Genomic DNA, 24535 nt, shown 5'->3' with positions numbered 1-24535 from the left:
GCCATCATCCAGGTAGTGAGCATAGCGCCCTGTCAGGAGTTTCTCGGCCCTTGCCCCCTCCCTCCTTCACCATCTAGTGTTCCCCAGTTTCTGTTGTTCCCATCTTCGTGTCTATGTGGACCCAATGTTTAGCTCCCACTTATAAGTGAGAGTATGAGGTATCTGGCGTTCTGTTCTTGTGTTAATTTGCTTGGGATGATGGCCTCCAGTGGCTGCAAAGGACATGATTTTGTTCATTTCTCTGGCTGCATAGCATTCCATGTGGTATACGCACCACATCTTTATTCAATCCACTGTTGATGAGCATCTAGGTTGATTCCATGTCCCTGCTATTGTGAACAGTGCTGCGATCACCATATTGAGTGCCTGTGTCTTTTTGGTGAAACGACTTCTTTTCCTTTGGGTATATACCCAGTAATGGCACTGCTGTGTCAAATGGTAGTTCTAAGTTCTCCAAGAAATCTCCAAACTGCTTTCCACAGTGGCTGAACTAATTTCCGTTCCCTCCAACGGTATATACATTTTTAAGTGTTTCTTTTCTTTGCAGTCATCCCAATGTCTATTTTTTGACTTTTTAATCATCATTCTGACGGGTGTGAGATGGTATCTCATTGTGATTTTGTCTTGGATTTCTCTGATGATTAGTGATGTGGAGCATTTTTATTTATTTTTATACAATTTTTAAAATATATTTTTTATTTATATTTTATTATCTGCTTGTATGTGATCTTTTGAGAAGTCTATTCATGTCCTTTGCTCTTTTTAATGGAGTCATTTTTTTCTTGTTGATTTAAGTTCCTTGCAGATTCCGGACACTAGACCTTTGTCAGATGCACAATTTGCAAATATTTTCTCCCATTCTGTAGGGTGTTGTTTACTCTGTTGATAGTTTCTTTTGCTGTGCAGAAGTTCTTTAATTAGGTCATGCATGTTAATTTTTGTTTGTGTGGCAATTGTTTTTGTGGTCTTAGTCATAATTCTTTGCCAAGGCTGATGTCCAGAATGGTATTTCCTAGGTTTTCTTGCAGTATTTGTGTAATTTGAGGTCTTACGTTCAAATCTTTGATCCATTTTGAGTTAATGTTTGTATATGGTAAAAGGTAGGAGTCCAGTTTCAATCTTCTGCATGTGACTAGCCAGTTATCCCAGCAGCATTTATTGAATGGGGAGTCCTTTCCCCACTGCTTATTTTTCTCAACTTTGTCAAATATCAGATGGTTGTAGGCATGTGGTTTTATTTCTGGTTCTCTATTCTGTTCCATTAGTCTGTGTGTCTGTTTTTGTACCAGTGCCATGCTATTATAGTGACTGTAGCCTTATAGTATAGTTTGAAGTCAGGTAATGTGATGCCTCCGGATTTGTTCCTTTTGCTTAAGACTACTTCGGCTATTTGGGCTCTTTTTTGGTTCCATATGAATTTTAGAGTAGTTTTTCCTAATTCTATATAAAATGACAATGGAAGTTTGATAGAAGTAGCATTGAATCTGTAGGTTGCATTGGGCAATATGGCTACTTTAATGATATTTATTCTAACCCATGAGCATGGAATATTTTAGCATTCATGTGATCTATGACTTCTCTCAGCAGTGTTCTGTCGTTCTCCTTGTAGAGATCTTTCACCTCCTTGGTTAGGTACATTCTGTGTGTCTTGGTTAGATGTATTCTGTATATTGTGTGTGTGTGTGGCTATTGTCAATGGGATTGCATTCATGATTTGGCTCTCAGCTTGAACAATTTATTGGTGTATAGAAATGCTACTGATTTTTATACATTGATTTTGTATCCTGAAATTTTATTGAAATTGTCTATTTTAGGAGCCTTTTAGCAGAGTCTTCAGGGTTTTCTAGGTTTAGAATCATATCATCAGTGAAGAGAGAGAATTTGACTTCTTATTTCCTATATGGATGCCTTGTCATCAGTGAAGAGAGAGAATTTGACTTCTTATTTCCTATATGGATGCCTTGTCATCAGTGAAGAGAGAGAATTTGACTTCTTATTTCCTATATGGATGCCTTGTCATCAGTGAAGAGAGAGAATTTGACTTCTTATTTCCTATATGGATGCCTTTTATTTCTTTCTCTTGCCTGACTCCTCTGGCTATAGCACTCCAGTGTTGAACAGGAATGGTGAGAGCAAGCATCCTTGCCTTGCTCCAGTTCTTAAGGTGAAGGCTTCCAGCCTTTGCCTGTTCAATATGATATTGGCTGTGGGTTTGTCACAGATGCCTCTTACTATTTTTGAGGTACATCTTTCAATGCCTAGATTGTTGAGCGTTTTTTTAATCATGAAGGGATGTTGGATTTTATTGCAAGCTTTTTCTGCACTATTGAGATAATCATATGGTTTTTTAGTTCTGTTTCTGTGGTGAATCATATTTATTGATTTGCATATGTTGAACCAATCTTGCATCTGAGGGATAAAGCCTACTTGATCATGGTGAATTGTCTTTTTGATGTGCTGCTGGATCCAGTTTGCTAGTATTTTATTGGGGATTTTTGCATGTGTGTTCATCAGGGATATTAGCCTGTAGTTTTCTCTTTTTGTTGTGTCTGTCAGATTTGGGTATCAGGGTGATGTTGGCTTCATAGAATGAGTTAGGGTGGAGTCCTTTCTCCTCAATTTTTTGGAATAGTTTCAGTAGAATTGGTACCAGCTCTTCTTTGTATGTTGGTAGAATTCAGCAGTGAATTCATTTCATCAATATTGGTCTATTCAGGGTTTCAATTTCTTCCTGATTCAATCCTGGGAGGTTGTGTGTGTCTAGGAATGTATCCGTTTCCTCTAGTCCAAAAGAACCACTTTTGGAAGCTGGGTGGTATATGGAGTTGAAACCCAATTCACCAGGAAGTTATTAATTCACTGTAATAAGGATGCATTTGTTGCCAGTTACATATTTACCTAAGTGAACAGTTGGTCACCTCTATGGACTTTGACTAACATACAAACATATTTTAAACGTGGGCTGTGCTTAGCTTTCCATTTTGCAGAGTGTGTGGGTCCTGGGAAGGCTCCTCAGCATGGGCCATCCTGCCCCTGGCACGGCCGCAGCTCCTGCCCCAGCCTGTGCTCTCTGAGGAGGCCCCCGAGGCCCAGCCCTGTCTCAATGCTTTCACATGCAGTGTGGCCAGGTACAGAGTGTGGCTGTGGTTATGTGCTTCTCCAATTCATCTGACCTAGACCTCCCGATCTATTTCCACCTACATGTTAAGACACAAAAAAGACAAAAGTCAAGGAACCGCTGCCATCCTCACTGCTTTCCAAAACTGCATTTCCCGTGCACGCTCCTCAGTTAGGCTCACTGCCGCTCTGTTCTTCACCCCCACTTGCTCGCAGACGATTACGGGCGAGACCGCCTTTCTCCAGACTTCTATGAAGAGTCAGAAACTGACCCTGGTGCCGAAGAGCTCCCGGCCCGGATCTTTGTGGCTCTCTTTGACTACGACCCGCTCACCATGTCCCCAAACCCAGATGCTGCAGAGGAGGAGCTTCCCTTTAAGGAAGGCCAGATCATCAAGGTGCGGGATGGCTGCCTGGGGGCGGCTTCGTCAGCCCCTGAGGCGGGTCTGGGTCATGGGGGCAGAGACTGGCAACAGGGTATCGACTTAGAGATGGCCTTCTCCTGCAGGCCGTGGGCGAGGCACGGGAGGAGGGGGCATGGTGCCGTGACGGCAAGGGCCCTGCCCTCTGCAAAGTGCCTTCTCCAGCATCTGCCCGGTTTGTGTGCACACAAACACACCCAAATATGTCCTGTGAACTCTGGATTCTATTAGGGCCTACGTTGTTGAGAAAAATACCACAGGCTCCAAATTTTAAAACAACACTTGTCAGTCAGCAGACAGGCAGGGAAGAGAGGAAGGAGGGAGAGGGAAAGGGAGGAATAAAGGGAAGAAGGGAGCATCAGCAGCTAGAGGCTGGAGTTCCATGCCTTAGTTCTTTAACACACCTGATGGAGGTTGTTTCCTATCCCTTTGGTAGCCAGTTCCTTTTTTTTTTTTTTTTGAGACAGAGTCTTGCTCTGTCACCCAGGCTGGAGTACAGTGGCACCATCTCAGCTCACTGCAACCTCTGCTCCCCAGGTTCAAGTGGTTCTCCTGCCTCAGCCTCCCGAGTAGCTGGGAACACAGATGCGCGCCATCACACCCAGCTAAATTTTTTTGTATTTTTAGTAGAGACAGGGATTCACCATGATAGCCAGGCTGGTCCCAAACTCCTGACCTTAAGTGATCTGCCCGCCTTGGCCTCCCAAAGTGCTGGGATTACAGGCCGTGAGATCCAGCCCTCTGAGAGGAGAGGAGCCTTGTGAGTCTCAAGTAGGGAAAACGAGAGAAACTGTGCCATTCAGTAGGAGAGGGGAAAGAAAGAGGGCCTTGAACCCTGTTTGCAGTTTCAGCAAGGGTCCTGACAGTTGGCATTTGAGAACGGTCGGAATGCCTGCTATGTGGCACTATCTTGTTACGTAGGAACCCATTTCAGGCAGACAGAAACACCACTTTGTGCAGCCTACCTGGTCCTTCTTGGTAGAGTGGGGTCTCATCACACACCCTTTTAATGTGCGTGAATTTAAATAACATGCATTCATCCAAGCAAACACCCTGCCTGATGAGAAGAATGGCAGGTTGTCCAAACGCTAGATGAAAAACTGGCTCTTGAGTCAGAGTCACAGAGCGAGGGTTACATGTACACATCCACAGCACACGCGTGGGTGACCTATGCAGGTGATTTATGGTATTTTTAAACTATATTTAAAATATATTTTCGACTACACTCACTTACCGTCAGTGGGACTATTGTATTTCTGAACCAATCAATTACAGCACTGGATTTATTTTCCCCCTCGGCTCTAGGTTTATGGTGATAAAGACGCTGACGGATTCTACCGCGGGGAAACCTGTGCCCGGCTCGGCCTTATTCCTTGTAACATGGTCTCTGAGATACAAGCAGATGATGAGGAGATGATGGATCAGCTTCTTAGACAGGGCTTTCTCCCTCTGAATACACCTGTGGAGAAAATAGGTAAGCGCAAACCCCTATTCGACCTTCCCCGTGCATTTGATCGCACAAAACACCTGCCGCTCAGAGAGGCAGGCGGTGATGAGGAGACCCCAAATTGCATCATTTAAATATGCCAAAGTCATGTAAATGTTGACCAGTGATTTTTCTTGGGCAAAAGCCACCCTACAAACCAGGACTGCCAGTAGTCTCCTGTGTGCTTTAGGGACACAGATGATCTAATGGGCGATGAAGTACCGTCTTGCTTGCAAAAAATTTATCGCATCTAGAAAACACATGATTAGCTGCTTTCTGGTAATATGGTTTGAACATCAGCCTGTCTACAATAAATTTCAGTGGGTGGTCGAGGGAGTGCTAAGCCTTTCATTCTTTAGGTGACCTTTGCTTATCCAAGAGGCACAAGCTCTTTTCTCTTTAGTTTGGGTAGACGTGAAACTCCTTCATTTATCTTAAGCCAGTCTGCAAGCACCAGTGAGAATGCAGCAAAACTATTTTCAGTGATTTTTTAAGCAACATTACATTTATGAGTTTTAAATTTTTTTCCATGTGCAATAACAATGTCCTCATTAAAAAAAGCCTCTGTAGTCTCAAAAAAAGCCTCTGTTTTTTCTAAAAAGCTGTAGAGAGATATCAGTTTTATATCATTCATATTTAAGGTTTAATAGTTCAAAACTTGATTAGCTTCTAAATCAGACTTCAAAGACAAAATTCAGTGCTTCAAAGACTATACATAATTTTAAGGATAATCACAAAATCAAAACATTTCAACCTTTTTTGGCATTAATAAACGCATTGTTTCAAGATAGAATCCACATCTAATAGTCGAGGTTTAGTGTGAATATATCGCCCACATTAAATCCATGAGATCGAAGATCTTTGAGCCCTTTATCCCCTCTACCCACTTTTGTTAAGATCTCCTTTCCCGAAGTTGACTAAGACTCTTTCAAAGAGAACACAGGCCCTGTACACCACAGACCCAGAAAGTATACAAGAATTTCTGTTAAGGAACGGTAACTTGATTTATCAGTTAGATTAAAAATTTTTTATGCTATTTTTCTAAATGTCGATGGCCAAGGGAACCTAGCCTGATATATCTATGTGCCCCCCGCCGCATTGCCAGAAACTATCATCCTTAATGGTGAAAGGCTGAATGTAATCCTCCTAATACCAGGCACAGACAAGGACGTCGGCCCTCACCACTCCTTTTCCACATCATACTGGAGGTCATAACCAGGGCGACATGGTGAGGGGAAGTCACACCTGGTGTACAGACTGGAAAGGAAGGAATACAACTTTTTCTGTTCACAGATGACATGGAAATCTACTTAGAAAATCTCAAGGAATCTCAAAGGATAAAAAAGTTCCTAGAACTAACAAATGGAGTGTAGCAACATCAATGGATACAAGGTCAATATACAAAAATCAGTTGTATTTCCATATGTGAGCAATGAAAATTTAGAAATTAAAATTTTTAAAAGTAGTGCCGTTTACAATGACACAACAAAACATGAACTACTTAGCATTAAGTCTAACAAAACACGTGCAGTATTTGTATGCCGAAAATCAGAAAACACTGAGGAAAGAAATCAGATACCTAAATAAATGGACAGAGAGACCATATTCATGGGCTTAATATTGGTATGTCAGCTGCCCCAAGTGAGCCTACAGATGCAGGGCAAGACCATTCGAAATCTGTGCCGGGATTTATGTAGAATCAACAAGCGAATTCTAAAACGTATATGGAGAGGCAAAGGAACTAGAGTAGCCAAAACTATTTTTAACAAGAACAAGAAGCTTGGAAGATTCACATAAGCTAATTGCAAGCTTACTACTATAGAGGTATGCTAATCGAGACAACGTGGTATTAGAGAAAGGATAGAAACATAGATTAATGGGGCAGAATGAAGTCCAGAAACAGACCAACACATATGGAGTCCACTGATTTTGGACAAAGGTAAAAAGGCAATTCAACGGAGAAAGGATGCTCTTTTCAATCATTGGTGCTGGCATTACTGCACATCCATATGCCAAAATGAACCTTAACCACACTCTCACCATATTAAAAACTTAAATAAAAATGGATCATAGTTTCAAGTATAAAAATTAAGACTCTAATATTTCCAGAAGAAAACACAGGAGAAAACTTTATAATAATCAGGCAACGATTTCTTTGACAGGACATTAAAACATGATACATAAAAGGAAAAAGTCAATGTTAGGCTTCACCAAAATTAAATACTCTGCACTTAAAAAAGTGCAGAATAAAAAGCCACAGGCTGGCAGAAAATCCTTGCAAGTAAAACCCACTGAAAAAAGGACTTGCATTCAGAATACACAAAGACCTTTCAAAACTCATCAATAAGAAAACAACCCAATAAAAATATGTACAAAATATTTAAGTGACCTTTCGCCAAAGACAATATGTGGGTGGCAAATAAGCACATGAAAAGATCTTTAACATCATCAGTGAAACACAAATTAAAACCACCCTGAGAAACCAATGCACACACACTGAGAATGGCTAAGATTAAAACGGCTGGCCGTCGCAGGTGTGGGCACAAAGTGTGCCAGGTGGGCCTGTGCATGCTGGTGAAAGTGGAAAATGGCATCACCGCTCTGCAAAACAGTTCGCTGGTTTCTTGTAAAGTTATATGTGCACTTACAATACAATCCAACAACTTCCCTCTTATACATTTACTCAAAAGAAAGGGAAACTTATGTTCACACACAAAAAACCTGTACATGAATGTTTGTTAATAGTGGTTTGACCAACGGTCATCAAAATCTGGAAACAACTCAGGTGCTTTTAGCTGGTGACTGAGAAACAGAACGAAGGCGCCCCACACAATGGGGCCTACTCAGCAATGGAACAGAGCCACTGCTAATACAGCCAGTGACAGGGGTGAATCTCAGAGGCGTCATCCAAATGAAAGAAGCCTGTCTCAAAAGCTACATTCTGGGCCGGGCGCAGTGGCTCACGCCTGTAATCCCAGCACTTTGGGAGGCCGAGGTGGGCGGATCATGAGGTCAGGAGATTGAAACCATCCTGGCTAACATGGTGAAACCCTGTCTATACAAAAAAATACAAAAAAATTAGCCGGGCGTGGTGGTGGGTGCCTGTAGTCCCAGCTACTCAGGAGGCCGAAGCAGGAGAATCGCATGAACCCGGGAGGCGGAGCTTGCAGTGAGCCGGGATCGCGCCCCTGCACTCCAGCCTGGGCGACAGAGCGAGAGTCCATCTCAAAAAAAAAAAAAAAAGCTACATTCTGTATGAGTCCCTTTTAGTGACATTCTGGAAAGGGCCAAGGTCTGGGACAGGAAACAGATCTGTGGTTACCTGGGCTGAAGTGACTACAGAGGACTATGGCCGGTCTATATGTTGATTGTTGTGGGGTTTCTGGACCGTGTGTGCTTATCACAACGTAAAGTACTGCACGCTGGGAAGAGTGAGCCTTCGTGTATGTAAGTTTGACCTCAGTGAGAAGTACATGTATGTTGTTATGCCACCTTTCAAAAGTCATACTTGTAACATTCCCTGTAACATGAACAATGCTGAGAAACACTAACCTCTGGAGGAGACACACATGTGCAGGTCCTGCAGAGGACACATGTGCACAGAGGCGTGTGTGCGTCCTGTAAACTACAGCAGTGGCTCCTAACCAGAACCCAAGGGGACAGTAATCGCTGGAATGTTGCAGGGCTACACAGCTGGCCCCTGTACCTGCTGAAAACCACTGAAAAGCCACATCGCTGACTTTAGTTGCCGTTAAGATATTTGCCTTTGATAGTTTTCATCTGTATGTTTGGAATTCCCCATATCAAATGTAAGCAAAAAGTGGCTGTGTTTAGAAGAAACACATAAATGCCAACTTTCGCCAGGAGGAAAGTCCTTCACAGCCCCACCCCTTCAGTCTGACAGGGGTTTCGTGATTGGGCCAGGTTCTGCGGCTCTGCACTGAGGCCTCCTTACGTCCTGAGAGTGTTCACCTGTTATCTGTGTGGAGCGCTCACACTGGGCAGAGCCTAGGGCAATTCCTCTGCAGCCCCTTCTTATGCTTCTGAGTGTGCTGGGATGATGCCCAGGCCCCGATCTGTGGCAGAGACAGAGCCAGGCCGTGGGAATACACCTCTAAGTCGACTGTGCAGAGCTGGGATCTTCTCTACGGCCGCTGCTAAACCACAATGGAAGGATGCCAGGGAAGCAGCATGAGGGAAGCCACTGGGCTGGGTGGGGAAGGCATCCCTGTTTATATTCGTGCTTCTCCTGAGGACAGTGCCTTAGTTTTGCCTCCGCTTAGGGGAGCATGGCTTGATTTTGTAGCGCCACCATAGTTACACAAACAGGCACTTTTAAAACTGTGTCTATGGGGACTTCCCAGAGCAGTGTCACAACCGTGCACTCTGCAGGGCCTCCCGAGCCACGGCCTCCCCGTGCTGGCCAAAGCCGTCTAAATTTGCTGTTTGAGAGCCCCGTGCTTCATGTGAGTCTCACTGGTTTAATGGACAGACTGGAGGAAGGAAAAGGTTCATGTTAGTCTAAGGGGGAGAAACCATACTACAGCAAAAATATAAGAATATGGAGTCCCAGACCACTGACCCAAAGTAGAGACGTTTGCTGATGTGAGTGCCCAGGAGCACGTGGCCCTGTTAGCAGTGCCAGGTCTCGGCTGTATTGGCCATGTGTGACCCGGAAGGAGGGGAACACCGCTAAGTTTGAAATAACCTCATGATGGATTTCTTCCCCCCTTGTGATTTGAACAGAGAGAAGCAGGAGAAGTGGCAGGCATCATTCGGTATCGACGCGGAGAATGGTGGCCCTGTATGACTACGACCCCAGAGAAAGCTCGCCTAACGTCGATGTCGAGGTACCAGCCAAACACTGCGCTTCACGACGGACACAACCACACCCTTCCCTTCCCTCGTGGTACACCACACTGAGGCCACGTGTGTTCACCTCCTCATTCCTTCTCTCCGAACCATCCGTAGGAAGGGCTGCCGACCCGAGGGATGGCTGATACAGACATGGCCACGCAGGAGAGAAATCATGGGATTCCCAGGGACATGGCCAGCCCCTGACAAGCCCTGTCCCTATGGCCCAGATTTTCCTGTGCCATGACAGAAAGAACAATCTGTCATCCACATCTAATGGTGATGCCACCTGAGGGCCATCTTTAGGAGAGAAATAAAAGCCCATCACATGTGGTCAGCAAACAAAAGCAAAGCAGTCAGGCCCCACACATAGAACAGTAGAGAGGAAAGCAGTGATAGGTGAGGTTGTGTCGCCCGGCACAGCTTGGGATGCCTGGTGTCTTGAAGGCTGAAACCACTGCCTTCAGAAATGAGAGGTGGGGTCTCCAGTCTCTGCAGCTACTAGCTGAGATGACAAGATGTATGTGAACCCATGTTACACAGTACTTTGCTCTGACAAGCCACTGGCTCACCAACTATATTCCCTCATTTTGACATTTAGAAAGAAAATGTGTTTGGTTGTGAATATTGTCTAGATTTCTGCTTCCATGTTCTGCTGGGTGACTGGGAACTGAAATGTACTGGGTCAGTTGGACCCCTGAGGGCAGTGGGGCGTGTTTGACACCGCCTGCTTTGGGGCTGCAGCCCGGCCCATCGTAGACACTGAATAAAGAAATGTTTAGGCTGGGTGCGGTGGCTTACGCCTGTAATCCCAGCACTTTGGGAGGTGGGCAGACTGCTTGAGATCAAGAGTTCAAGACCAGCCTGGGCAACATGGCAAAACCACATCTCTATAAAAAATATAAAAATTAACCAGGCTTGGTGGCACACACCTGTAGTCCCAGCTGCTCAGGAGGCTGAGACAGAACAATTGCTTGAACCCGAGAGGCAGATGTTGCAGTGAGCCAAGGTTGCACTGCTGCACTCCAGCCTGGGCAACACAGTGAGATTCTGTCTCAATAAATAAATAGATGTTTCATTAATAATTGAGTAGGTTTTAAAATACTCAGTGAAAGGATATTTACGTAATGGTCCTTATACTGCAGAGAACATTTCCCTAATATTCCAGGTTTTTACAATTAACTATTTCACTAGCTTTAAAAATGTATTATCAGTAGAACATGGTAATAATCTTGAATTTTGGCCAAAATCAAAGCACTGCAGCATTTTCCTTTTAGGTGGACATTATCTTGGTTTGTTCTTACTTTCTAGAAGACTGTGGACAGAGCCATTCATTAGCTTCTACCTTTATTTGACTGAAAGAGTAGATTAATACCAGAAATTCTCAAATAGTAAGGGAAAGCATAGAGAACTTATTTTTAAAAAACTACTACTGTTGTGTAGAAAAATACGATTAATTTTATGTTTCATCTCCACAGGCTGAACTTACATTTTGCACAGGAGATATTATTACAGTTTTTGGCGAAATTGATGAAGATGGATTTTATTATGTAAGTTTTTGAAATATCAGGAAGTACCATTTGATTTTTGTATTTTCATATATTTTGTGTGTTTTGTTTTGCTAGTCTGTTCCTTCTCTTAAAATTGGGCATGAACGTCATATGGCTGCTGATAGCTTTGCTTAATTGGCTGAGTTATAGAACTTTGCTGAGTTATAGATAATCTAGAAAGTTGGGACTGTGAACTTCATTGTTTCTTCCTTGCTAATACTAGTGTTTTCAATGTATATGCACTGTAAACAAAACAAATACATTCATATTCTTATTTTTTAAATTGCTGCCACCCAAACATTTACAAAACAATTTAAGTTTCTAGATTACTTAACTGTATAGGTCAAAAATAAATTTTAGGAAAAGGAAGAAATAGAAATAAGCAAAAAAACAAAAAAAACCTAAAACCCCACAGATGTTAGGACTTCTCCCTGACCTTTTTTCTAGAGCCAACTGCTGTTAGCAGCATGGAACCCCCCCCCACCCCTTGCTGCTGGTGATTCCTGGCAGGGACCTCAGAGCCACCCTCCCTCCTTTTCTGTTCCCCTGGAGCATGTCTTGAATACTCCCTGGGGCAAAGAAGGGAGGGAATGGGGTGGGGTTATCTCAGAGTTTCCGCAGCTGGGGCATCTTTGCAAGTAGCTGCCCCTCCCTGACCAGAAGCCCACAGGGCCACTTAGGACCCTGCGCAGAGCCCAGTGGGGGTCCCCACCTTGCACATGTGTTTCCACCTGCTCCCCCACCGCCTTTATCAGAATCGGCAATAACTGATGACATCCTGGACGGTAGGTTTCTCTTTGAGTCAAACATGCTACAGCCGCAGGCATGTGTAGGATTCCCAGGCTCTCTCCTCTGCCTGGTTTCTGATTTGGCTTTGGTGAGGATATCCATACTTTGTCACATGTGTTTCAAATAGTTCTTTCCAGCTCAACCTCTGCTTTTTAACTTTGTGTGTGTGTGTTTGCTTCTCCATTTTTGTTGTTTATTAAGGATGAATTTCACGTTTGCATGCGGTCAAATGTTTCTGCCTTGGGGGTCATGCCTAAAAGGTCCTTCAAGGTGATAGAAATAATCACCTCATTTTGTTTCAGTTTTATAGTTTCACTTTCCACATGTAAATCTCAAGTATCTACCATTTTTTCCTAACTATGAGAACAAATGTCTCAACACATTTACTAAATAATCTGCACTTTCCCTACTTTAAAAAAATCATTTTTTAATAATAAAAAATGAATACGTTTTAAAATTAAAGTGTAAATAGGAATTTAATACTTAGAGTATTTATGGACTTTAACACTACTCCATGCTGTCTTAATTATTGTATTTTTATAACGCATTTTTATATTTGGGAGGGAACATTTTGTAAAGAGTCCCACCTCCACAACAAACCTATAATTTTTTGTTTAGATGTACATTTAGCTTTTGGAAGAAATAGACATAATATTGTCTTTCAGTTCTGACATAGCATGCGCCTCCTCTTAAAAAGTTTTTCCTTTCATCTGTCAGAAAAGATCCATAGATTTATTCTTACGCATCCTTTATATATCTTAAGTTTACTCTTAGGAACTATATAGATCCAACGGCCGGGCACGGTGACTCATGCGGAGGCTGAGGCGTGCTGATCACCTGAGGTCAGGCATTCGATATCAGCCTGGCCAACATGGTGAAACCCCGTTTCTACTAAAAATACAAAAGAATTAGCCGGGCGTGGTGGTGGGCGCCTGTAATCCCAGCTACTTTGGAGGCTGAGGCAGGAGAATCACTTGAACCCAGGAGGTGGAGGTTGCAGTGAGCTGAGATCATGCCATTGCACTCCAGCCTGGGTGACAGAGCAAAACTCTGTCTCAAAAACAAACAAAAAGGAATTATATAGATCTTATTATGATTGTGAATGATTTTTTCCCCCTAGTATATATTCCACTGGTTATTTAGAAAACATGTTGGAAAAGTGTGTGTGTGTGTACATGTCCCCCACAAATCATTTTTCTGAATGCATTTATTTCTCTTATCAACCGATTCCCTTGGGTTCCCCCAGATTGTCATTATTTTGCCTCCTCTTCACCAATATTTATAATTTGTCATCATTTTTAATTGTCTTACTAATCACTTAGAACGATTCTGAATAACAGAGATAAGGAAATCTTTGACTTGTTATGTATTGTAGTAGGAATACCACTGATATTTTTACACTGTTATATGTAGGTTAGACTATCAATAAAGATAGATGGTCTTTATAATACGGAGAAAGTATCCTTTATAATGCTAAGAAAGTTTTAGTTTGCTTATTTTTCATCAGTAAATTACTGGCCATCATATATAATATTTTTAAGGCACTGGAAGTTGATTTGCTAATATTTTATTCAGAAATTATATTCCAGAAATAATAATAATCTGTATTCTTTGGAATACCTTTGTTGTAGCTTTTGATACCGGGATTATGCTAGAATTACCAAATAAACTAAGAAAATTTCAACCTTTTTCTATGCTTTAGAGGAGATTAAGTGACGCAGCAATTACTATTATTTGAAGGTTATTAGAATCTGCCCAGAGAGATATCCTTTAGGTTCAGTATCTTTTTAGACTGCAGTTGCACAAAAGTTTTTATTTGCTTAAATGGTTATCTTATCAGTTTTTAACAATCTACACATCTTCAGAGGAATGTACTTTTCATTTAGATTTTCACATGTTGAAACAATGGGCATGGTGCTTTCCTGGAATTTAAGAAGATTTTTCTAACTTGTCTGCATGTTTCTATTCCCCAGTTATGTTTTATCTTCTTAGTTTCTTGAATAGTCTTCCCTAAGTTTTTATATTATAGTGGGAATCAGATCTAAATTAATATGAAACGTATGCTTCTTTTTATTTACCACTTCTCCAAATGGTTTTAGTATGATTTTGCTGGTCATGTTCACTGAGCGGACTGCCCAGTTCATTTAAGTATTTCTTATTTGATAAACAATGACAGGGGACACCTAATTTGATACCAAAAATCTTAAATTTCTTGGTACTTTGTTTTGATATCTGTAACCTTAAACATCTCGAGAGAGCGAATTCAAATACTCCACCGGTCCTAATATTGTAATATCACCCTCCTCTTTCTCTGTTCTGCTATATCCCATATCAGTAAAACAAGCGTAAGCAGGGACCCCCGAGGGACTCCTGCTGTCCTCTCTGGCCTTTTCCTCCTTTTGCTATTTCATAATTTACATCAGCCCCCATTAAGTCACTGAAGACTTCTAACACCCCATCATGTTTTAAAGCGCGTGCTGTTCTTGCTATAGCCCAGCATCTCGGTATCTGAAACCTTAAATCCTGTACCTTCCTATGTCAAAAGCAAGCCATCACGTGGCGTACTAAGGTACGGGAGATAATCCAGAGGAGTATGCAAACACGAGTGGATGTCTCACTGACTGGGGCACAGAGAAAACTGGGAGGGAATCGATTTTGGTGTTTTCTGCCTTTCAGCCTATTCCCATTCTGTCTGGACATTAGGCCTCCAGGTAGTTACTGTTTGGCCGCAAATAGAGAAATGGTGGGAAATGAGGCGTAGGAGAGAAGCAGAGATCAAATTATGGAGGGACTGAGGAGGGAAAGGTCAAGGTGAAATTTTTTTAGAGAAAGTTAGTTATTCTGTAAAGGGTTTTGATGGTACAGTTTTGAAGGGGGATGGGAGTGGGTCCAGGAGGCTGGGAAACATGCTATATGGAACCATCCAGGCAGGAAACATGGCCCGAAATATGTCAGTACCAGGGGAAGGCAGACTCAAGATGATCTTATCCAGCGTTCAGACTGTCAGTCAGAGGGACAGAGAATGTCGTCTGGCGGGAGCCTTCGATTCTGACCTAGGTGATGGGTGCCCTTGAGAACGCAAGGATAAGAACAACGTTGAATGGAAAACCTGGCTTAGAAACTCTTGAGCTTGGGGGGTATGAACAGGACATCTGAGCCTCTCCAAACAGAACGGAACTTAGGCCAAAGCAGTATTCACACCGTGAGCAGCTCCCGTCGTCACTTTGGACGCAGTAGCACACAGTGGTAGAGGCATCAGACATGGGGAAGGGAGTGACGTGGTACATGTGCGTTCTGACGTGGATTTTACTAGGGCTATGTGTGTTCAGCCCAAAAGAACAAGAGCAATAACCAGTGCAGGCAGTTCCACCCACATTCTACTCAGCCAGAGCAGGGGCTGGCCTGGAGGCCTGGCTCTACAGGAGCCTCTGCAGGCTGGGGTACACACGCCTCTTGTGGTGTGAGCATGACACCCGCGGAGATGTGTGCATAACATTGTGTGTGTTCACAGAACACACTCCCCAAATATAAGCCAACTACTCCATCTGGTGCTCAGCCAGAGGAAGAATCTTTTCTAAGGCTGGCGGAGAAATCTGGCTGTTGGACCTAATGAGGGGGGACTTGACTGGTTATAACTTTTGAGTGTCTTCGTATTTAGATGTTATTAAAAACCCTCGACAGGAAGAAATCGCCAGGGGCACATGCACAGTAAAAAGGATAGGTGGCCTAGAAATAGTCTGTAATGTCAACAGAGAATAAGCCAATAATGGAGCCGGTGAGAGAAGGCCCAGGGCAGTCACAGGTAGATAAGAGTAGGACCTTCAAGGTCCAAGCAGAAGAGTGGGGCGGGGCAGGGCAGTGAGTGTGCACCTGGCAGCGTTGCTAAACAGGAAGATGCAGGAAGTATGTGGGGCTGCCTCTTCCAATTAATTTTTGTGATAAAATCTACATAAAATTTATCTAAAATTTATCTAAAATATTTTGGCCAGGTATAGTGCCTCAGCCTGTAATCCCAGCACTTTGGAAGGCTGAGGCGGGTGGATCACCTGAGGTCAGGAGTTCGAGACCAGCTTGGCCAACACGGCGAAACCCTGTCTCTACTAAAAATACAAAAATTAGCCGGGCATGGTGGCATGTGCCTGTAATTCCAGCTACTTGGGAGGCTGAGGTGGGAGAATTGCTTGAACCCGGGAGGTGGAGGTGGCAGTGAGCCGAGATCATGCTACTGCACTTCAGCCTGGGTGATAGAGCGAGACTCTGTCTCAATTAAAAAAAAAAAAAGATATAAAATCATTTTTAAGTATATAGTTCAGTAGTGTTAAGTATGTTTACATTGTGCAAACAATCACCACCATCTGTCTACAGAACTCTTTCCATCTTGCAAAACTGCCATCTTGTTTTCAATAGCAGCTGCACCATCTCACCTTCCCACCAAAAGTGCAGGAGTATTCGTTTCTTCATATCTTCACCAGTACCTGTTTTTTCCATTTTGTTTTTGATAGTAGTGTGAGGTGGTACTACATGGTTTTGAATTGCATTTCCCTGGAGATTCGTGGTGACTGGCATCTTTTCATGTGCCTGCTGGCCACCTGAATCTCATTTTTGGAGAAATGTCTTTAATTGGGTTTTTTGATGTTCTTTGTATGTTCTGGATATTGACCCCTTAGCAGATAGATGACTTGCAGACATTTTCTCCCATTCCACAGGTACTCATCACTCTGCTGTGTCCTTCACTGCACAGGTGTTTTGATGTAGTAGGCTCTTTATGTCATTTCCTAGACCATATAAACAGAGAAACAGGATTCCGTGTTGCCCAGAGCCAGCCAATTTTGAACTTGGTTTAGGCACTTTATGGGCAGATGAGTTTGGGGAAGAAGTGACGTGGTAGGCCTGTGAGCCACTTGGTGCAGATGACCAGCAGGCAGATGGACTCATGGATCTCGACTTTAGACAAGGCATAGATATGTAAATGAGTAGAAAGATCTGGAAGGATATATACCAACCTGAAGCAGTAATGTCTGAGGAGGTTTTCAACAGACACTTTCATTTTCTCCATATTGTTTGAATGTTTACGATAATAACCTATCCATGAGTAAGAGGGAGGACAGTCTTAAGGCTGAGTAGACCAGTAGCGCTCAAGCTTGCCGGCATGTTAGGACCACCAGGTCCCCACCGTCTGAAGGTGTCCGTCATTGCTCTGGGCTGGTGTGCTGAGCGATGGTGTTTTTAGCAGCACCCTAGTGCCTCAGATCAGCCAGGCCCGAGAACCACTAAATGAGATCTGCCAAGGAGTGTTTCCTTCAGAAGCGTGATCCTAAGAATCCCAGGGGCTCTTTGACCAAAAGGCAGATTCCTCAGCTCCTCACTGAACAGGAGAAATCAAGACCCCAGGAAAGGGGCTTAGGACTCTGCATGTTGCTGAGGAAAATTTGGAAACCCTGATTTAGAGTCCTTTCAAGTCCTGCCACTTTTGAACCAGAATAAACTCACCATGTACCTGTACTCTGAGCTGTATTCCTTTAGCTAAAGCAAGATGTGGGTTTCTAGAAAAATAAATAGTTCTTCTGCCTCACCCCTGGTGTTTTAGGGGGAGCTGAATGGGCAGAAAGGCCTTGTGCCCTCAAACTTCTTGGAAGAAGTGCCTGACGACGTAGAAGTCTATCTTTCTGATGCTCCATCCCACTACTCTCAAGATATGCCAATGCGCTCAAAGGCAAAAAGGGTAAGCAAGCCTATTTAGCCTTTTTAATCTCTGTCCCGTTCTGCCATATGTGGTCTAATTCAATCTTTGCACTGATATTTTTATATCTTGGGCCGAAAAGCATATACCCTGAATTTTTTTTCTCTGCCCTTAAGCCATGGGAGTTGTGCCTAAAAATTCTTAATTCTAAATCTTACTCATTTTACAAAAAAAGACCCTTTCAATTCTAATCAGTCAATCTGCCTTTACTCACAAAGAAATGTCCCATCCTACATTATAGAAGCACATTTCAGTTTGATCAAGAGTGAAAAGGGGATGGCTCCTCTTCAGATTTGGTGGGCAATGGAGGTTATTTGCCCTCTGTTAGGACTTTAGTCTCTTCACAAGGATCCAAGGGCTTCTCAAGCATATTTAACTATTAGACTACATTCATGTTTAGTATCTCATTTTTATTTTATTTCATCACTGCAAGTTTTTCTATATTATATTTTTATATATATATTTTTATTTCTTTGCTCATCTGCTTGGAAACAGAAGAAGAGTGTTCATTTCACACCTTAATCAGGCAATGTAGCCTTCACGTAAGTGAGCAACTGAAGATACCGATAAAGATACCAACTTAAGCTACCTTAACTGGGCCATTGTGGTAGACTTAAGGCTTCATTGTGGGGTTAAAAAAAAAAAAAGATACAAAGAAATATGTCTCAAAAAACTATTGGACCTAAATAATTAGAATATTACTTGGTCTCAGTTGTAAAGCAACTGAATTTATAGTGAAGCAAATCATCTTTAATAATCATTTCCTACTATTTGCATTAAGAATATTTGAAAGGCCAACATTGGGAACATATTTCTTAACAAGCTAACTGTGTGTTTACATAGAGAGAGCTGCATATTGCATTGTTAGCCACTCTTGGAAAAAGCACAACCTAACAAACATGTTTACTATAGGAAGCTTTACTTTAGAAACTTAACCCAAGGTCAAGCAGATGAGTAGTGAACACAGGTGATCGAGTGTTGGCTCTGAACACTCCAAACACTGGCTCGAGTGGCCAGAACGTGTTTTCCTTAAGTAACCCTGCCTCTACCTTACGAGAGAGCTATGCTCCTCCTCAAAGCACAATCATCCTGTGACAGAAGTTGCTGCAACACGCGTTTGTTGTTGGTATACCAATGCAATACTAAGTTGATGAAGCACGCAGCTCAAATGATCACGTTAGATGGAATAGATGGTATCTTCAGGTGTACTTTGGGATGCTTTACTAGGTGTTTTCCATTAGAATTAGACCTTGATTTTAAATCCAAGCAAGCTTGAAGCCCCTTGGCTTACAGCATTTGCCTGCTGAATACTGAACACTCACATGGCAAGAGTTGCTCTGGAGAGGTAGGGCCAGAGGAATGCTGCTGCACTGCCAACTCAGGCACATGCTTAGCTGTAAAGGGAAGCGAGGTGAAGTCGTCCTGCAGCGTATTAGAGTAAAAGTCTACCCCTCTGAAGCACTATTAAGCGCTTAACGTATATTGAAATACTACCATGTGCTATCTACTGAGGAAGATTCATGTTCAATTATTTGGAAATAATGCAAGCATCCACTAAGGGCCTTTAAGCTTTCTTTGATTATAATTAAGGTTCATTTTAGTTTTTTTTTTTCTTTCAACCAGTGTGCCATCTCCAATATTTCTATAGTATACTAACCACCCCAGGAATGCACTTTAACAATATCAGGATTTTATATAACCAAATAGTTTCAAATACAACAAAATTCCCTTTATGAACTTTCGCTTTTCAAGACTACTGATGGGTACTCGGCCAACTTTACTATCAACCTAATTTCAGATCATGTCTCCCCTGCCCTTAGTCTTCATTTATGAAGTGAATTATTACCTGCCTTAGCTTTGCCAAAGCAACGGCCACCCCGCACTCCCTCGAGACAGAGAAACGGAACCCACACATTTATGTCTGGGGCCTCTCTCTGGCGTGCTGTGGGAGAGGACCTTTGCTTCTCATGGCATACTTCAACAACTGAAAGAACAAATGAACCCCCCTGACCTTTCCTGGTGGGAAACGGGGACAGTACGATGTTACCAAGTGAATTCTGTTGTTGGCGCTCACACGCTCAATAAACTGTAACACTGTACCTACTAGGTTCCTCCTGAGGGTTCAGGTACAGCAAGGAGAGCTCCATCCCCCACAGTCCATCTCCATTCGGGGTCACCTACGTCATCTATGGGTTCTGGTAGTCCTGGGAGAGGCAGGGAAATGTCCTCGAAAAAGAAAAAGGGGCTGCTTTCCAAAGGCAAGAAACTGCTGAAAAAGCTGGGTGCAGTGAAATGATTCATGTGCTTCCGGACAACTGCCAAATCTATGTAATTTTCTTTAATTCCAAACTAGGGCTTTCATGACTCAAGTACTTCCTAAAAAAACCCAATCTTCTCCCCTGACACCAGTAGAGAAATGCACTTTTGCACTACCATCCACTTTAAACCAACCACGAGAACAAAGAGGAGCGGTTGCTCTCTGTCACCGCTGGCAGTCTGCTCTCATTGTCCAAGCTCTGATTTGGGAGGTGGGAGGGGACGTCTTATTAACAAACGGGGGCGCATAGCTATCACCTGTAGCTCCCTCCCTACCTGTAATTCCAGTCTTTGTGCATTTGTCATCCGCCCTTAAAGGAATGATTTTCAACCTTTCTCCCTTCTCAAAATGCTTGCCTCATAATGCATAACTTTCACTTTGACTCTGGTCTTGAAATTCCTAGTTTAATTCGCCTTGATGTTCTGCCTTATAAATGCACAATGATTTGTACTGTCTAATAAAAACACAGTGTATACTTTGTATGTGTCGTGCATTCAGTGGTCTTCATCCTCACTGACACAGTGGTTCGAGATCAAGTTGTACAGGCTGTGCATTTTAAGATACTAGTTTCAGTCTTTCAAAGCCAGCCAGGCTACACACAGAAAATGTTTACTCAATCATTCAAAAAAGAGAAAAGGAGAGAAAGTAACTTTGTTTGGTAAAGCACCAGTACTCCAACCTTCCAGAAAGCCGATTATCTTCATTGCTTTTAATGTTCTATTCTGTGGCATATGGTTTTCTGTTACTTTCGTTGTCAAAATGCCATACCCAAATACACAGCAATGAATGGCACACAAGTAATCCACATAATGCATAAGCCACACCAAAACCAGACTCAATTTAAATCTGCTCCAAATGAGTCCATACCCATCTTCATCATTGGCATTTGAACAAAAGACTTACTTACTTACAAAGTTGCTGGCAGATGTATTTGATGGTTACTCTTTTGTAATTCTTGTCCACTTGTAAATTGTTTTTACTCTTTATACATACTTTTCAGACTGCCTTTCTTTTGTAATTTATGGACGGTTTATAAATGAATGACAAAGCTTTCCCCATTGTGTCTTCAAAAACTCTATTATAAATTGTAATATAATAGTATGTGGTAGAGTTATTAAAGGAAATCCATGTGTGGTTAAGCTCTGTGTGGGTGTGTGCATGTGCACAGTTAGTGTAAAATATTTTCTAGAAATAAAATTTGTTATTTTATACAACACTGTTTATTCTCTTTGTTTTAAATATTTTATCATAGCGGGATAACTGAATTCCTTTCTCTTAATGTTTACAAAAAGCACCATAACCTTACCGTTTCTGGGAGTATTTTTTTTTTTTCCAAAAATAATTTTGGTCTATGTTTTGGGAGCCATTGACAATGTTGTGACACTCTCATACTACCGGTAACAGTCCAGTCAGTGACAAAAGGTCATTCGCACGGAGTCAGTATAAGCACTACCAGGATGAATTCAAACACAAATTGTTAATTCCCTCTGGCAGCTTTAGAATTCAAGTGAAATTAATGAACGGCTACAGCAACATAATACAACAAAATATAACTTCCCAAATACACAGAATTTTCCTAAAAGCCTTATTTTAGAATTCTCCAAGTAACCAGATGATATCTTTTCAAAGAAAGAGGTAAAACCAACACACTTACGGCAAGATGAAAATATAGTTCAAGCACATAATTTCATGAACCTATAATTTATCTCATAATTGCTACCATAATATCTTTTTACCTACAGTATTTATAGGAAAAGTTGAAGAGTTGCTAACAAAAAGTATCCAGAACTAATGTTTCTCTAAGTCTTTTGAAAATATTTACCAGTTCCCCAAAGTATGAAAATGTAGGCAAACCTGAAGTAATAATGAGCTGGTCTTAGCTTTTCTTCCCCCCTATTTTATAAGTAAGTACAATTTTCCTAAAACCAAAGCACCCACCCTGAGGACAAGAAAGTGCTTAAGTCACATTTAATTACTATTCCAGCCCCAACTCCCTCCCAGACTGAGCTGAGAGTCACTTCAGCAATCTCCCTTTTCTGGTGATGATAAGAGAAAAACCATGTTTTGCTTTTGTTTTATGACCAAAAATTGTACCAGACAAGTTAGTTAGGAAGCTCTCCATGACCAGTGTGAGTGTAATTTTCTGTCTTCACAGGTTAGTCTAAAAGTGGAAGCCCAAACTGTACAGAGTACTCAAAGAACAGAAACCATTTCCTCTTGCAGTTAAATGGCTCCAACCCTTCCTCCTGCTGCTTCTAAGGAAGTGGCTGCAGCCCTGACCCACGAGCGCCTCCCCACGTTACCATCCATTTGCCTCTGCTGCTCCCCCTCCCCTGCCAAATAAAACAAGTGATTCTTTCGATTCAGAATGACCCTCCCATTCTCATCCTGACCTGTAAAGGCACAATTTTCATTGAACAACAAACAACTATACCTAAATTCTTAATTTCATTTTCTGTTATGACTTTCCTATGTATATTCAAAATGAGAAACTTTTGCCAAATTTCGTTTTGCAGTTCTCATTCACATAAACATTTTTCTATCCTCTCGCTAACACTTTTCAAATAAACTATTTGCTTAAACTAGAACACAAAACTCCTGTGTTCCACCAAGTGAGCTTTACTGTATTTTCTTATTCTTGAAAATTATTTAAAGCTGCACTCAAAAAAAAAAAAATGCAAAAATCCTCAACTTTCCAGAAATTTCTATGGTACTTTTTTCTGTGGCCCCGAGGTAGAGGCAGTCTGGCAGTGACGAACTGGGTTCTTGGGAAAAGTTCTGCTAAATAAAGCTTGTTTGCAGGTATATTGGAAGCTTTTGGGAAAAGAAAGAAAACTACATTGAAAGCCTCATTCATATTAAAAGAAAAAAGATATACTTCGAAACATTTTTAATTTTGAAAAGAAAACCATTTTATGTGAAGTGCTCTTTCATATGGGTAAAGAAAAAATACCTAGCTATCCCCTGGCTGGCTCCGTGCACCTCCGCGTGCAAGCTCACTGTTGCAGCCGGACTTCAGGCCCTGGTGCTGCCAGCTGGCGCAACCCCTTCCTGCAGCCCCTCTCATCACAGAGAACTGATGCCTGGGACTACCAAATAACCAAAGTCTCTAAAAAAGAGGATGAATCAAGTGTCAAAGTGAAATTAAGAATACGAAAGAAATCCGACCCTATGTGGAAATACTCCACGGAGCAGGAGGAGCTATGCAGAGAGAGTGCTGAGAAGGCCCAGGTACAGGCTTTCCACCCACATGCATGGGAGGGGCCTTCTCTACCTTTAGAACCTTACCCCAAAGACGTCAATAAGGAATCCGTAAAATACATACAGCAAACACAAAATGCCCAACTTCACTAGCTGAAGAAATAAAAACTAATAATGCAAAATTTTTCTGCTCCAAAGTTACCCAAAAGCCAAACGTGAAACCGCTGATATTGGGGAGGATGGGAGCTCCTGCCGTGGGGGCTGCAGTCTCTATCGTGTGTCTTACGCACTTGGCCAAGTGACTTTCTAAAGCCTTGAACGTGTGTGTTTATGTCCTTTAACTGAATCTCATTTCTAGGAATCCAACTGAAAAGAGATATCTAGGCAAGGATTTAAGAACTAAGAAATGTATCACATTATTATAATAGTGAAAAGTGGTAAATTCACAAAAAAATCCAATACCGGTCAAGTGAAATCATAGCTATTCATCACAGGATTCAATATTCACCAGGTAACTGACACACACACGTGAGGATGGTGACTGGGTCATCACAACACTCAATATTCACCAGGTAACTGACGCACCCACGTGAGGATGGTGACCGGGTCATCACAACATTCAATATTCACCAGGTAACTGACGTGCCCACGTGATGACGGTGACTGGGTCATCACAACACTCAATATTCACCAGGTAACTGACGTGCCCACGTGATGACGGTGACTGGGTCATCACAACATTCAATATTCACCAGGTAACTGACGCACCCACGTGAGGACGGTGACCGGGTCATCACAACATTCAGTATTCACCAGGTAACTGACGCACCCACGTGATGACGGTGACCGGGTCATCACAACACTCAACATTCACCAGGTAACTGACGCACCCACGTGAGGACGGTGACTGGGTCATCACAACATTCAATATTCACCAGGTAACTGACGCACCCACATGAGGACGGTGACCGGGTCATCACAACACTCAATATTCACCAGGTAACTGACGCACACACGTGATGACGGTGACCGGGTCATCACAACATTCAGTATTCACCA

General features: G+C 42.3%; 1 protein-coding gene across 11 annotated transcripts in view; it reads left to right on the top strand.

Moving 5' to 3' along the window:
- RIMBP2 (RIMS binding protein 2) overlaps window positions 1-21489 on the top strand; it is a 325580-nt gene extending 304091 nt beyond the window's left edge. For 9 of the 11 annotated variants that reach the window (XM_055096371.2, XM_055096374.1, XM_055096373.2 and 6 more), the window contains 6 exons: window positions 3334-3515; window positions 4845-5013; window positions 9772-9875; window positions 11358-11429; window positions 17806-17940; window positions 20066-21489. In XM_055096371.2, the coding sequence (XP_054952346.1) occupies window positions 3334-3515; window positions 4845-5013; window positions 9772-9875; window positions 11358-11429; window positions 17806-17940; window positions 20066-20254 (851 nt within the window). In that variant the 3' untranslated portion in view covers window positions 20255-21489. Of the gene's footprint in view, window positions 1-3333; window positions 3516-4844; window positions 5014-9771; window positions 9876-11357; window positions 11430-17805; window positions 17941-18453 lie in introns of all 11 variants that reach the window. The other 2 variants (XM_024931140.3, XM_034934849.3) reach the window with 1 other exon arrangement.
- The last annotated feature ends 3046 nt before the right edge of the window (window positions 21490-24535 follow it).

This window comes from Pan paniscus, chromosome 10 (genome assembly GCF_029289425.2).
Source record: "Pan paniscus chromosome 10, NHGRI_mPanPan1-v2.0_pri, whole genome shotgun sequence".
NCBI lineage: Eukaryota > Metazoa > Chordata > Mammalia > Primates > Hominidae > Pan > Pan paniscus.
This window is presented reverse-complemented; position numbering and strand designations above follow the sequence as displayed.